This window comes from Melopsittacus undulatus, chromosome 13 (genome assembly GCF_012275295.1).
Source record: "Melopsittacus undulatus isolate bMelUnd1 chromosome 13, bMelUnd1.mat.Z, whole genome shotgun sequence".
In the NCBI taxonomy this organism is placed as follows: domain Eukaryota; kingdom Metazoa; phylum Chordata; class Aves; order Psittaciformes; family Psittaculidae; genus Melopsittacus; species Melopsittacus undulatus.
In genome coordinates, this window is record NC_047539.1 from 943,002 (window position 1) to 955,674 (window position 12,673).

Genomic DNA, 12,673 nt, shown 5'->3' on the forward strand with positions numbered 1-12,673 from the left:
GCTTTTTATCTTCTTTTTTAACTATTTTTAATTAATTTACTAAACAAGATCTCACCTAAAGGAAAAAACCAACAATTCCTGCCTCATTCCCATCACCTTTTCCTGGGAATATTCGTTTCAACAATTATTTGTTCAGGTTTTTCACTAACTCGCCAGCTTTTTCCTTTACTTCAAAAGAGAGCAGTGATTTCTGGGATCCAGTATACCCATTGCTATACTGGGAAGGCAATACCAAACAGGTATGTGGATTTATGATGCTTTTTCATGGGTCAGCATGGTAATTACAAATACTGGTATGATGGGGCTGCTGAAAGACTCAGTTCTTGCAGTTGGAGAGTTGAAGAGTGACAGCTCAAGAGCAAGGGGGTCTGTCCAGCCATGGCCATGGGGACCAAAGGACCTGAGGGTTTTCATGTCCTGGCTGGAGATGGGAGTTAGGCACAATGTGGGTGTTATTTGGGGTGAAATCAGGGGCTTTCTGTGCCCTACCCTGTAAGTTTTGCAGCAGACACAGCGGCCAGTGTGGGGTCGGGGCTGATGTGGGTGTTGATGCTCCTTCCATCAGATGCATGGTTGGGGTTTGCTTTACCTAACAGCTTGAGAGACCCTTGTTTGAAGGCACTTTCAGAAGCTCACATTTACCAGCCCTTTAAAAGGGATGCTGTGCTTTGCTACCATGGCTTATTAAGGCTTAAAGAAGCTTTTCGTCTATAGGCATCCCTAAGGGTGCCCAAAACCCCTCTGTGCAAGGGTTCAGTTTGCAGCCTAGCGTTGGGGTAAGGATGGAGAAGCAGGCACAGAAGAGAAGGGAAGGTCGGGTTTTACCTGCCTGGGGTCAGCCGTGCCTCAGCACCGCAGTGGTTAATGCCCCATTCCAGGGAGCAGGAATGCGCTGGCTCCGGCACAAGAATGGCCCTGGATGACAACGTCCCTGCAAGGCAGGACACGATGAGGGTTTGGCCAGGGCAGGGCAGCGTCGGGGCCGTCTGTCAGCCCTGCCCCGGGGGCACAAAAGGGGACATTATTCGGAGCGGCAGGAGGGATGAATGGAGCATTGAAAGCATCACCTTAGGGAATGGATTGGTTTTCATGCCCATCGCGGAGCTGCCTGTCTGCTGGCTGTGTCCTCCGAGCCTCGGGGCAGCAGCAGCGGAGGGATGGGAATGGGGATGTACCACATCCACATGGCTGCATCCTGCACCTCCAGCACTGGGCTGCTGTCATCTCCCACTGGTGCAGACAACAAAGCCAGAGGCACACCCAGCCTATAGTCCTGATGGACACACGGGAGCTCTTCCCACCGCATTGGAAAACCAGGAGCAGCCAAAGGCTGCTAGGGGGACGCTTTACATCCACGGGGATGCTTTTTCATCACCAATACATCAGATTTCAAGGTCCTTTCCCAAGTTTCTCACCATCAGTAGATGTTTCAAGCAGCAGCAGCCGGTGCCCATCCCTTCAGCTGTGCTTTGTGTCGGCTGGAGGGGACTCTGCTTAGCTGAGACTTGCAGCCTGGCTTCAGAGCCAGGTGTGGAAGCATCCTCACGATGGCACTGCTCCACCAGCGCACGCTGCGTCCCAGTGCTGCTGCCAGCGCCATGCTGGGGCCGCTGGGATGCTGGGCCCGGTCCCAGACGGGTAACGGAAAGCAGGATCAGCCCCATCCCGCTCCCCAGCGTGAAACCGAGCCAGGAGTGCATCAGTGACTCCTGAAGGGAGCAGTGAATGAAGGGGAACAGCATCTTATTTAATCTCTTCCTTGTTTCCTGCCTGACATTCCCCTGTTTGCTTCCCGTCTTGTCCCTGTGGGTTTTGCATCCCTCAGGTGAATGAAGTTCTCCTGTCAGACCCCAGAAGTTTCTATCTTCCCATATAAATGTTTTTCCCTCGGGGTGCTGAACAACATCAGCAGAGCCAAGACAAAGTAGAGGATTGGCCATGGTTGTGTCCAGGCTGGGATGGGGACGTCCTTCACAGTTCAGCCTGGATCCAGTGTGTGACTCAGTTTACCCACACGTGGCATGGGGTATATGGTACAGATGTGCTATGGGGTTTGCTGGTAACATCATGGGTCAGAGGTCCATCCTTCAGCCAGTACAGCAGCCTAAGGCTCTTTCCCTGCTCCCAGTTTTGCCTCATGGATGGATGTGGCCCTGCAGCTTCATCCTGATGCTCAAAACCTCTTTCTTCCTCTCAATGAATCCAACCTGAGTTGTTCTTCCTGTCACTCCTGGTCACTGCTTCAGTAAGTGATGAGGAGGGGCTTTGTGGGGCCTGCGTGGCCCTTGATGGGGCACAGGCTCTGCTGTCCATCACCATTAACACTGCTGTCTGCATGTTTCAGGGACATCCTCCTCTCGACACCCATCTGCAGGAGGACCACGAAGCAGCGATGAGAATCGGTCCATGTCCGGCCACCCGGCATGGCACAGGGATGCTGGACATCGGGATGCTGATGCCAGCCACACTGCTCCTCCTCCTCCTCTTCCTCAGCCCCACTGGTGAGCCTCTGCATGCTGTGGTGGGATAGGTAGCTTTAGGTACCCACCACCTCCCTCCTGGCTTTGCAGGAGGAGGTTTTCCTCATGGAGCAGGAATATCACAATGTCCCCAACAGTGCTGAGTGTGCCCAGGGATGGAAGGAGCAAGTTCAGCTCATGTCCCACCATGACCAAGTGCAGCAAGGGCATCCTGCTGAGCATCCATCCCCTGAGGACACTGATCCCAATCACTCCTGGCAGGCACTGTCCTTCCAGGCTGGAACTGGGAAAAGCCAGTGTAGGAACACTGTAATTATCCTGGTGTGAGTCTATCAGTGTGATTACAGCCGGGTGCTGGGAGCACCTTCCTGCCTCAGCAGAGCCCCACAAGACAAAACCAGCCGGGAAGCTGGTAAATCACTAACAGAGGGTGATTTGTCCCTGCATTTGGTGGTTGTATTCAGCAATGTGAACGGGATGGGGTTTACTTGAGCTCCTTTCCCCTTTTCCTTTTGGCCTTGTGGAACTGGATCAGAGGAACGTGGAGGGCTCCTCTCCTCTCAGATCCCCCTGTTTTCCCTCATCCCTCATTGCTGTAGACAGAACAGGCTCATCTTCTTCAGGTCTCTTGTGACTTTGCTGGAGGATGCTCTCAAATGAGTATTTCAGAGCTTTGGTTTTGACTTAAAGGGAGATGAATATTGAATATTTAACGATGCCCTTTTCTCCATTGCTTCCTTGGCACTGCAGTGGACTCAGTGCTAAAAACCAATGCAAACCAGCTCTTCCTAAAAAGCCACATTCCTATGCAGGGGGAACCTGAGTTACCTCTCTCCTGTTCCCCAGCCTATGGGGCTGACATATCCTTCATCATCCTCTCCCTCATTGAGCCTCTCTGCTCCCCTGGTCTCCTGTTTAATCCCTCCTTCTCTCTTGGCATCACAGCATCACTCTCTGGCCTGCCTGGGTCCAGCTATGGGTGGCATCTCACCCCTAGCCCTTACTCCTGGGTGCTAAGTCATAGCTACAGCAGCCACTTGCCTTACTCCCATTTCTTCTGGGGCTTCCAGGTCTTCCTTTGACAGCATGTTCATAGCTGACTTCATGGTCTCCCAGGCAACGTCCTAAGCAAGGCAGAAGGGAGGTGGGTTCATCCGCTGGACCATCACATTGCTCCTCATGGTGGTGACATCCTCCTCCGGAGCAGCAGGGATTCACCTTCCTGTCAGTGCTCGTGGGCTGAGCGTGAAGCAGGACAGGGCTGCTCCAAGCCAGGGGTAGGAAAAGAGGCCACGGAGCCACCCTGGGTGTTGATCACCCCTTGGGTGCTATAACTGGTGTGGAGCGATTTAACTTGAATGGTGTCATCCATCTGTGCAGCCGGAGTCTCATCCCGAGATGCATCCAGCATCCTGAGGCTTGCAAACCCCTGAGCCACCCTATGGGGCAATGACAGGGACATCCACAAGGTCCAGACACCCATCCCATCCACCATCCCACAGGGCATCATTGCCATGACCCCCTGCACAAGCTGGAGACCCCAGTGCCTCATGTGTGCAGCATCCAAGGGGGACCCCACATCACTCAGACTGGGGCTGAGAGGGGCTTTGTGCCCATGTAACACCCAGCCTGGTGTGGGGAGCAGGCTGCTGGGGGAGCTTTGGATCTGCCCATAGGTAGCACCCGTACCCCTGGCTGTGGGGCTGCTGGCAGAGCACTTTCAGAGCCCCTATTTAAGCCCAGCTGACGGGGATGGGGATGCATCCTGCAAGCTTCAGCTCCCTCCAGATGCTGCTTGTTCATGCTGGGCTGAGAATTAAATAGGAATGAAAGCCCCAGGACAGCTGCTTCTCCTGTGGCTGGGAAGCTGAGCCCCGAGGCAGGAATCACCAGGGGTCTGTCTGTGTATAGCAGACATGGAGCTGGGATGGAGAGACCCCATCCTGATGTTCTGACAACCCCGGATTACACCAGCAGGGTTTGCATGAAGCCAGTTCTGTTGAATGGGATAAGCACAGAGGAATCCCTCCTCTCCCACCTCACTCTGCTCCTTCCTGGCTGCAGGAGGATGTTTCTGCAGCAAACCCTTGCTAAGCCCTTGGCAGCATCACCCAGGCTCTGTGGGTGATTCCATGTCTGTGGTACATGCTCCTCTCTGCTCTCTCTGCCATGCACCTCTTCTCTTGGAGCTTGGTGTCATCAGCACCCCAAAGGGTGTCAACAAGGGAACAGGAACCCACTGTGCCCTTCATCCCTGCTGCTGTCACCCTCTGAGCTGCATCCATCCTCACTGCAAGGATGCTGCAGACATCTGATCCCTTCCTTCTCCCTTGCAGGCACCAGCTCGGAGCCTGCACTGCTGCCGTTCCCAGGTGAGATCCTTCTCTTTAAGCCATTCTTCTCCAGGAAGTTTTGTAGGTCAGAAGTGTGGGTTTTGGTTAAAAATGGGGTTTGGGGGATTTCAAAAGGGAAGAATATTGGTTTGGAACAAAAAGTGACAACAAAGAGCTGAACTTTTACAGAAAGGAATTAGAGATTCCTTATTATCCTTATTCCCAAGAGGGGAATTTTGCCACCTCCTGCTGACTCCCTGTGCCATTCATCATGCCCAAGCAAGTAATTCCCTGGATGTGGGCAGCCAGAGGTGCTTATACACCCACTGCTTGAGAGATGATCTCCATCCCACCAGCTCCCATGTAGAACCAGGCCTGGATGGTCCATTGGAGCTAATGAGAACATGCTAGTTGCATCTTGTCACCATCATATGTGATCCCTCTTCTCCCCCTGGGAGTTGGGATGGCAAGCTGATGGGGTGATGGTGCCTCTCATGTATGTATTGAGATGTGCTGAGCATTCATGTCTGAGAAGCCCATGATCAGCCATTGGGTAGCCCCAAGCCAACAGCTGCCACCAATGCATGTGAGGAGCAGTGATTTGGTGCCGATAGGGCTCACGTCCTCCTCATGGCATCTCCTGGCTGCCTCTTTGTGCCCATCCTTGCAGAGATTCGCCTCTCCAATGGGCCCAGCCGGTGCCAGGGCCGGGTGGAGATCTTCTACAACGGCTCCTGGGGGACGGTGTGCGATGACGACTGGGACCTCATGGATGCCACTGTCGTGTGTCGCCAGCTGGGCTGCGGCCACCCCATCACCCTCCCTCCTGCCATAGCCTTCGGCCAAGGGAGCGGACCCATCTTCCTGGACAACGTGGACTGCAAGGGCTGGGAGGTGGCCTTGAGCGAGTGCTGGAGCCACGGATGGGGCATCCACAACTGCTACCACTATGAGGATGTGGCTGTTGTCTGCAATGGTAACGAGGTTTGGTTCCTTGGGGGCAAGGAGAGCAGAGGTGCAGATGCCATAGGGGTGCCCAAGAGTTGTGTCCTATACCCTGGGTCAACTGAACCTCTGCATCCTTCCTCCATCCCTGTCCTCCATCCTGCACCTCCCAGCTCAGTGTGCTGGTGCTCCATAAGGTGACCAGCCTGTTCTCTCCTCCCCATCACTTCCAGCTCAGGGACTTTGCAACCTCTCCAGCAGGATTCCTGGGGAACGAGCACATGCCGACCCACATTCCTGCCTCTGAGTCAGCCGCTGCCCGACTGAGCTTCCCCCTTTTGTCTTGTCTTGCTTTAAATTGCTGAGCTTTTGGGTAGGAAATGTTCCTAAAGGTGAGAAAAGCAGTGGAAAGTGTTGGCAAGTGAAAATGGAACAGCTCCGTGCCCATCCCTGTGGACCCAACGTGTTCCTCCTGCAGAGTTAACGTAGGGTTTGCTCAGCATCAATGCCTGTCAAACGTGAGGATGTGCAGAGCTGGAGCTCAGCCACGGCTGCAGTGCTCAGTGCATCCCTGCATCCCACAGGAGCAGGGCTGGGATGCTGGGCTGGCAACCAGGGAGAGGAGGTTGTGAACTGAGCAGGAGCCATGCACTGAGGCACTGCTGGAGACAGGAGGGGAAGGACTGGAGGAGGAGGAGATGGGTCTGAGGGCAGAGCCCTTGTGTTTGTAGCATGGTGGATGGAGACCAGGGGATGCTCCTCTCAGAGGAGATGCAGGAGTTCACCAAGCACCAGACCCCAGGAAAGAGGCTTCCACTGTGTAGTAGTTCCAGGATCCAGCCTGGTTCTGTTGGCTGTGGTTACAGAGGGAATCATGGGGTCAGGAAGCTCTTCTCCGTGTTGGTGAAGCACTTCCCGGGATGCTTCCCACAACCCTTGGCATGCGAGCGGCTGCCTGTCAGAGCAAGCCAATAAACCCACCATGAGGAGATGGGACACGATAGCTCAAACCAACACTGTTAGCAAAAGAAATAGAGGTAAAACCAGCAGTAAAATCAAGGTATTACTGGTATTTCTATACATATGCCATGATTTCGGATCCAAATCCCATGATGGGTGGGATGCTCCTCCCCACAGCTGAGTGCAGGGGTATGGTTTAGTCCAGGTCCCCATGCCACAGCTTCCCACTGTGCCAGCAGCCAAGGTCCTGGCTCCATCCATGCACCTTCCTGCACCTACCATGGGGCAGATAGCACCGGGCAGGGCAGTGCAGCTGCAAACCCATCGTCCTTTCCCCATTGGGGCTGTTTTGGTGCAATCCCTGTTTCCATGGAGGGAAAGCCAGCACAGGGGCTCCTGGATGGATCACTATGGGATGGATGCCACCCCTCTGCTTCCCTTTGCAGAGCTGTCACCCACACAAGCCAGTGAAGGACCGACAAGCAGGACCCTCACAGCCTCAGTGCAGGATGGGGAAAGTAAGCTGCTTGGCTTCACTTACAGGGGGCTGGTAGAGAACAGCATCCATCACCTTCCCTCCTGCCCCCATCACCCTCTGCCCCTCCATGAAGCACCCCAACACTCTGGCTCCAAGGGGCACATACCCAGGACCCCAAACCCTATCCCGGATGTACCCATCAGTGGTGCTGCCCCAAAGCATCCTCCCTTCCCCCCTGTTTCTCCCCACGTCTCTTTGCCACCATGGGCAGTGTGGGATGCAGGCTCAGTGGCATCTCTGTGGTGACCCCTGGGGAAGGGAACGTCCCTCTCACCCTGTACCCATCCTGCAGGAGACGGCAGCATCCGCCTGGTGAGCGGCACCGATTCCTGCCGGGGCCGGGTGGAGATCTTCTACCGGGGGAGCTGGGGCACCGTGTGTGACGATGACTGGGGCCTGAGCGATGCCAGTGTGGTCTGCAAGCAGCTGGGATGCGGCCAAGCCCTGGATTACAAGAGCAATGCCTATTTCGGCTACGGCAAGGGGCTCATCCTGCTGGACAATGTCAACTGCGACGGCAGCGAGTCCTTCCTGTCCGCCTGCTACAGCCTCGGATGGGGCATCCATAACTGCGGACACCACGAGGATGCTGGGGTCATCTGTGCAGGTACCAGGGCAGAGCAGCATTGTGGGGTGGAAATCCAGGGATGTCGCTGTCTCCAAGGGGAAATGGCCTCAGACGGATGCTCACATGCCCAAGGTCAGGCAGGGATCCGGGCACTGTGTGCGGGAACATCCTTGCATCCTTTCTCTTTACCTGTGCTCCATAGCCTGGAACACAGCCTGAGCTGTGGTTTGCAATGGAAATGCATCTGCTGGGCTGCCATTTCCCTGCTCTGCCGGCTGGAAAACAAGCGACCAGCATCAGGAAGGAGCTGGGCACTGGGCCCAGCAGCCTCCCCTGCCCTCCCTGAGTGATGTATTCCTGCTGTTCCCAGCTGATTACCATTTATAATGGCAATAATGCCCCTGAATTCCCTGTTGTCACAGGAGCAGCAAGCGCCAGCGCTTTCCCTTTCCTGTTCAGTGACAAATGGGCTGATGCAGGAGAAATCAGGCTGGTCCTTCCCTCCCTGAACACCCCCATCCCATGGGCACGGAGCCGATGGCACCACCGTGCACAGCCCTCAAACAGTGGGGCAGGGGGAACCAAGCTTGAGAGCCATTGAACCTCATAAACCCCACAGGAGAAGGGGCCCCTCAGTGCTGCATGTGGGACCTCAGCCCTTGGGCTGGGGGGGAAAGCAGCATCTCCAGCACTCGAGCAGCAGGGATGTGGTGATGGGCACTGTCCATCTCCATCCCCATCATCCTGGAGCACCCAGACTCCAGGTCTGCCCCATGCAGGCAGCAGGTTCCTGGCTTTGCAGCTTCTCCCCATGTGTCACCTCTGTCCCTTTGTCACCGCAGGGCTGGACACATCCACCATCACATCCTTCACCACCTCGGGGGGCTTGGACTATGAGGAGACGTTCACTGCCACAGCCACAGGTAGGGGAGAGCCACCTGCTCATCCTTGTGCCATAGATGGGGCTTGCTAAGGGGGGATCGTGTCTCCTATGTCCTCCTGTACCCAGCACAGCCACCCTGGGCCCTGCTGCACGCAGGTGAGCTGGGGGGTGACACTGACCATGGCAGGAGCTTACCATGGGGCTGTCGCCGTGATTGGCACTGCCCCATTGGCACCAAGCAGAGGGGCAGCGGGTGCTGGGTTTGGACCCACTCATGCTTGTCCCAGCAGTGACAGGCAGCAGGGACCAGCCCTCCGAGGCCACCGAGGTGCTCACCACCGCTCTCCTCACTATCGAGCAGGAAGGTGAGTGCACAACCACTGCTGGTCCTGCACCGCATCCTTGTCCAGAGCATCCCCACGGGCTCATCCCAGGGCTCACCCCATGCTCCCAGGGAGCTCACCCCATGCCCTGCAAGGATTCACCCCCACATCTTCAGGGATCACCCCATGCTCACTGTATTCACCCTGGGCTGCTTGGGAGTCACCCCCTCTCCTCAGGGTCACCCCACATTCCTGGGACTCCCCCTGGGGACTCACCCCATGCTCTCCAAGGGCTCACCCCACATCTCCAGGGCTCACCCTATGGGCTCACTCCACGCCTCTAAGGCCTCACCCCCACATCCCCATGGCTCCCTCCATCTCCCCATGGGGTTGCTTGTATTTCCCCTTAGCTCATCCCACATCCCCACGGCTCCCCCCATGCTCCCAAGGTGTTGCTCCCACGTACCCCCACTGATGCTCACCCCATACCCCCACCGACGCTCACCCCATACCCCCACCGACGCTCACCCCATACCCCCACCCTCCCCCCCCATACCCCGATGCCCACCGGTTACCACCCACCTCATCCCCACAAGGCACCGACGTGCGGCTGTCGAGCGGCAATGGGAGCTGCCGCGGGCGGGTGGAGGTGCGGCACCGCGGTACATGGGGCACGGTGTGCGACGACGACTGGGACTACCCGGACGCGGCTGTGGTGTGCAGGCAGCTGGGCTGCGGCGCCGCGCTGGCTGCCACCGTGCTCGGCTCCTTCGGCTACGGCAGCGGGCCCGTGCTGCTGGACAACGTGGGCTGTGCCGGCAGCGAGGAGCGGCTGCAGGACTGCTTCCATCTGGGATGGGGACAGCACAACTGCGGGCACCATGAGGATGCTGGAGTCATCTGCCAAGGTGGGGAGAGCAGCTCGGAGGGGATGCAGGGGGATGGGTCCTGGTGCATAAAGTGGTGAATGGTCCATCGCTGGATGGGGCTGCTCCAGTGGAAGGTGTCCCTGCCCATGGCAGGGGTTGGAACTGGATGAGGTTAAGGTCCCTTCTAACCCAAACCGTTCTGTGGTTTTTGCCTTGCCGGCTGGGTGGGAGAAGTGGGATGGACACAACCATCCAGGTGTCTGCTTGGTAGTGTGGGAGTCCAATGGGAGGATTTTAGCCTCCCAACACGCTCCAGTGCTCAGGCTGGCTGTGGGAAATGGGGTGCTAGGTGAATGTGAGGCTCCTCCTGCCCACAGTGGTTGGATGCTGTGGTGCTCAGTGGTGGCTGGAGCATGGGCACCACCTCTGCTCTCTGTGTGCTGGAAGCCTGGTGGCTGCTCATCCCACTCCGAGCATCCTGCATCCATACCCAGATGGTATGGATGGTATCCATACCCCACACTGTTCCTGCGGGGCCCTGACCAGGCCGGGGGGGGGGGGGCAAAGGCATCCCCTGAGTCACTTTTCTCCCCCCTTCTCCACTGCACCAGATCCTGACGATGCTGGAGACCATTCCCAAGAAGCCACCACTACAACCACCACACTGACCTCAACTCGTCCCAAGGATGGTAGGTACTGAGGTGTCACCTGGGGATGTGATGCCAGCCCTGGGGATGCTCTGCACCAGCACAGGATGGAAACAAAGGTGGCTTGGGCAGAGGAGCCTGAAGCACTGACATTGAGCAGCCCATGGGAAGGGGAAAGAGAATGGTGGGACCATTAAGCTGTGGCTTCTCCTGGTGCCTCTAGGGATGGTCCCCAAGCAGGAACCTTTAAGTGATGGTGGGGAGAGGAGATAACAGAGCTTGATGGGGAGAGGAGGTGATGGAGCTTGATGGGAATGGACCAATGGGTCTGGGCTGAACAGGGATTCTTGTCTGTTCATTCAACTTGAGCATCCATCGTGATGCTTTGGGGTCAGCCCCCGCTCACCCCCTCGTGCTCCTGCCTATGCAGCTGCAACAGGGACTGTGTGCAGCAGCAAACACCCACTGACCATCCAGGGCTCTTCTTGCCTTGGGCCCATCCGGACCCTTCTCCATCCCCCCTGCAGACCCCTCCCAGTGGGTACCACTGCTGATGCTGACACCCACAGGGTCCTCTCCATCCCTCACCCATCCCCTCTGCAGGCTCCCTGCGCCTGGTGAACGGCAGCCACCGGTGCGAGGGCCGCGTGGAGCTGTTCCTGCTGTCTCAATGGGGCACAGTGTGTGACGATGCCTGGGACCTGCGCGATGCCAGGGTCGTGTGCCGGCAGCTGGGCTGCGGTCAGGCCGTGGCAGCCTGGGGGGACGCGCGGTACGGGCAGGGCACCGGGTACATCTTCCTCGACAACCTCAAGTGCAAGGGGCACGAGGCCTCCCTGCTGCGCTGCTCACACATCCGATGGGATGTCCACAACTGTGACCATGCCGAGGATGCCGGAGCCGCCTGCAGCATCCGGTGAGCCGGAGGTGAGCGGGGATGGATGGGGATGGATGGGGATGGATGGGGATGGATGGGGATGGATGGGGATGGATGGGGATGGTGGAGAGGGGGATGCGCACAAAGGGGCTGCTGGACAGGGGCACTCGTCACTGCCTCAGTGTCCCCACAGGGTTGGGGACTCGTTGGGGACGGGGAGAGCTGGGTGAAGACTGGGATTTATGGAACCATAGAATGGGTTGGGCTGGAAAGGGCCTTAAGAGCATCCAGTTCCAACCCCAGGGAACACCTCACACTGCAGCAGCTGCTCCAAGCCCGTGTCCAACCTGGCCTTGAGCACTGCCAGGGATGGGGCAGCCACAGCTGCTCTGGGCACCCTGTGCCAGTGCCTCAGCACCCTCACAGGGAACAGCTTCTGCCTTAGATCCATCCTGAACTTCCCCTGTTTCAGTCTGAACCCATCACCCCCTGTCCTATCCCTACAGCCCCTAACAAAGAGTCCCTCTCCACCTGAGTTTTCCTCAGCTCCTTAAACACTGGCTGTAGTTTCCCCCCCAAGCTGCCCCTTGGGACAACAAACCCATTTTGGTGTGAAATCTGGTTGGTTTCAGCCATTTCATTTAAGAGATGAGGAAAATGGGTTTTCAGCTGTGGAAAGGACATTACATTCTGCTCAATGTAAAAAAGGGGCTGAAACCAAACCAGGACATTCCAGTGGCTCTGCATTAAGTCATTGCAGGGCTGCAGTTTGCTGTGCAACCCCCAGCAATGAAATACCAGGTTTTGTTCTTTTGGCAGAAGAAATACCAAATCCTCACCAATGTCCTTGCAGCAGTGATGCAGGGGCTGGATCCTGCACCATCAGCAACCCCATCCTGCTGTCCTGTTGCCCAGTGTTTCCCCTTTGTGCCCATTCCACCTCCTATTTCTTCTGCTGAGATTTCCCTTCAGCACAACCAGTCTCTGCCTCGTTTTCCTATGAGGAAAATCCATAGTGAAAACCCCAAATCCCTTCCCAGCACAAGGATGCTGAACCCAGCCTCTTCCCCAGCATCACACCTTAGTGCTAAGGGCTGTATTCCCCCCAGCTCAGGTGGAAGGACCCATCCTGCAGCCCCATCGCTGTGTGTGATGTCTGATGGACACCAGCTAAACGACCTTCCTGATTCCATGGATGGGGTGCGAAGGTGGGAATGGCTCATGCAGAGGCAGGGAGCAGGTCCCGGCTG

The 12,673-nt window shown here is 56.7% G+C and overlaps 1 protein-coding gene across 1 annotated transcript; it reads left to right on the forward strand.

Moving 5' to 3' along the window:
* Positions 1-1,547: 1,547 nt before the first annotated feature.
* On the forward strand, positions 1,548-11,466 carry SSC4D (scavenger receptor cysteine rich family member with 4 domains). The gene is made up of 10 exons (XM_034068941.1): positions 1,548-1,638; positions 4,817-4,852; positions 5,484-5,789; positions 7,165-7,236; positions 7,549-7,863; positions 8,667-8,747; positions 8,998-9,072; positions 9,627-9,938; positions 10,511-10,588; positions 11,150-11,466. Exons 1-10 carry the CDS (start codon positions 1,548-1,550, stop codon positions 11,464-11,466), a joined length of 1,683 nt encoding a protein of 560 aa, XP_033924832.1.
* Positions 11,467-12,673: the final 1,207 nt, after the last annotated feature.

Bases quoted from the DNA above. Each gene is read 5' to 3' on its own strand.
- SSC4D (XM_034068941.1), top strand. From the start codon at position 1,548: ATGGCACTGCTCCACCAGCGCACGCTGCGTCCCAGTGCTGCTGCCAGC. The intron at 4,853-5,483 runs GTGAGATCCTTC...CCATCCTTGCAG, and splicing joins TGCACTGCTGCCGTTCCCAG to AGATTCGCCTCTCCAATGGG. The intron at 9,073-9,626 runs GTGAGTGCACAA...CATCCCCACAAG, and splicing joins CCTCACTATCGAGCAGGAAG to GCACCGACGTGCGGCTGTCG.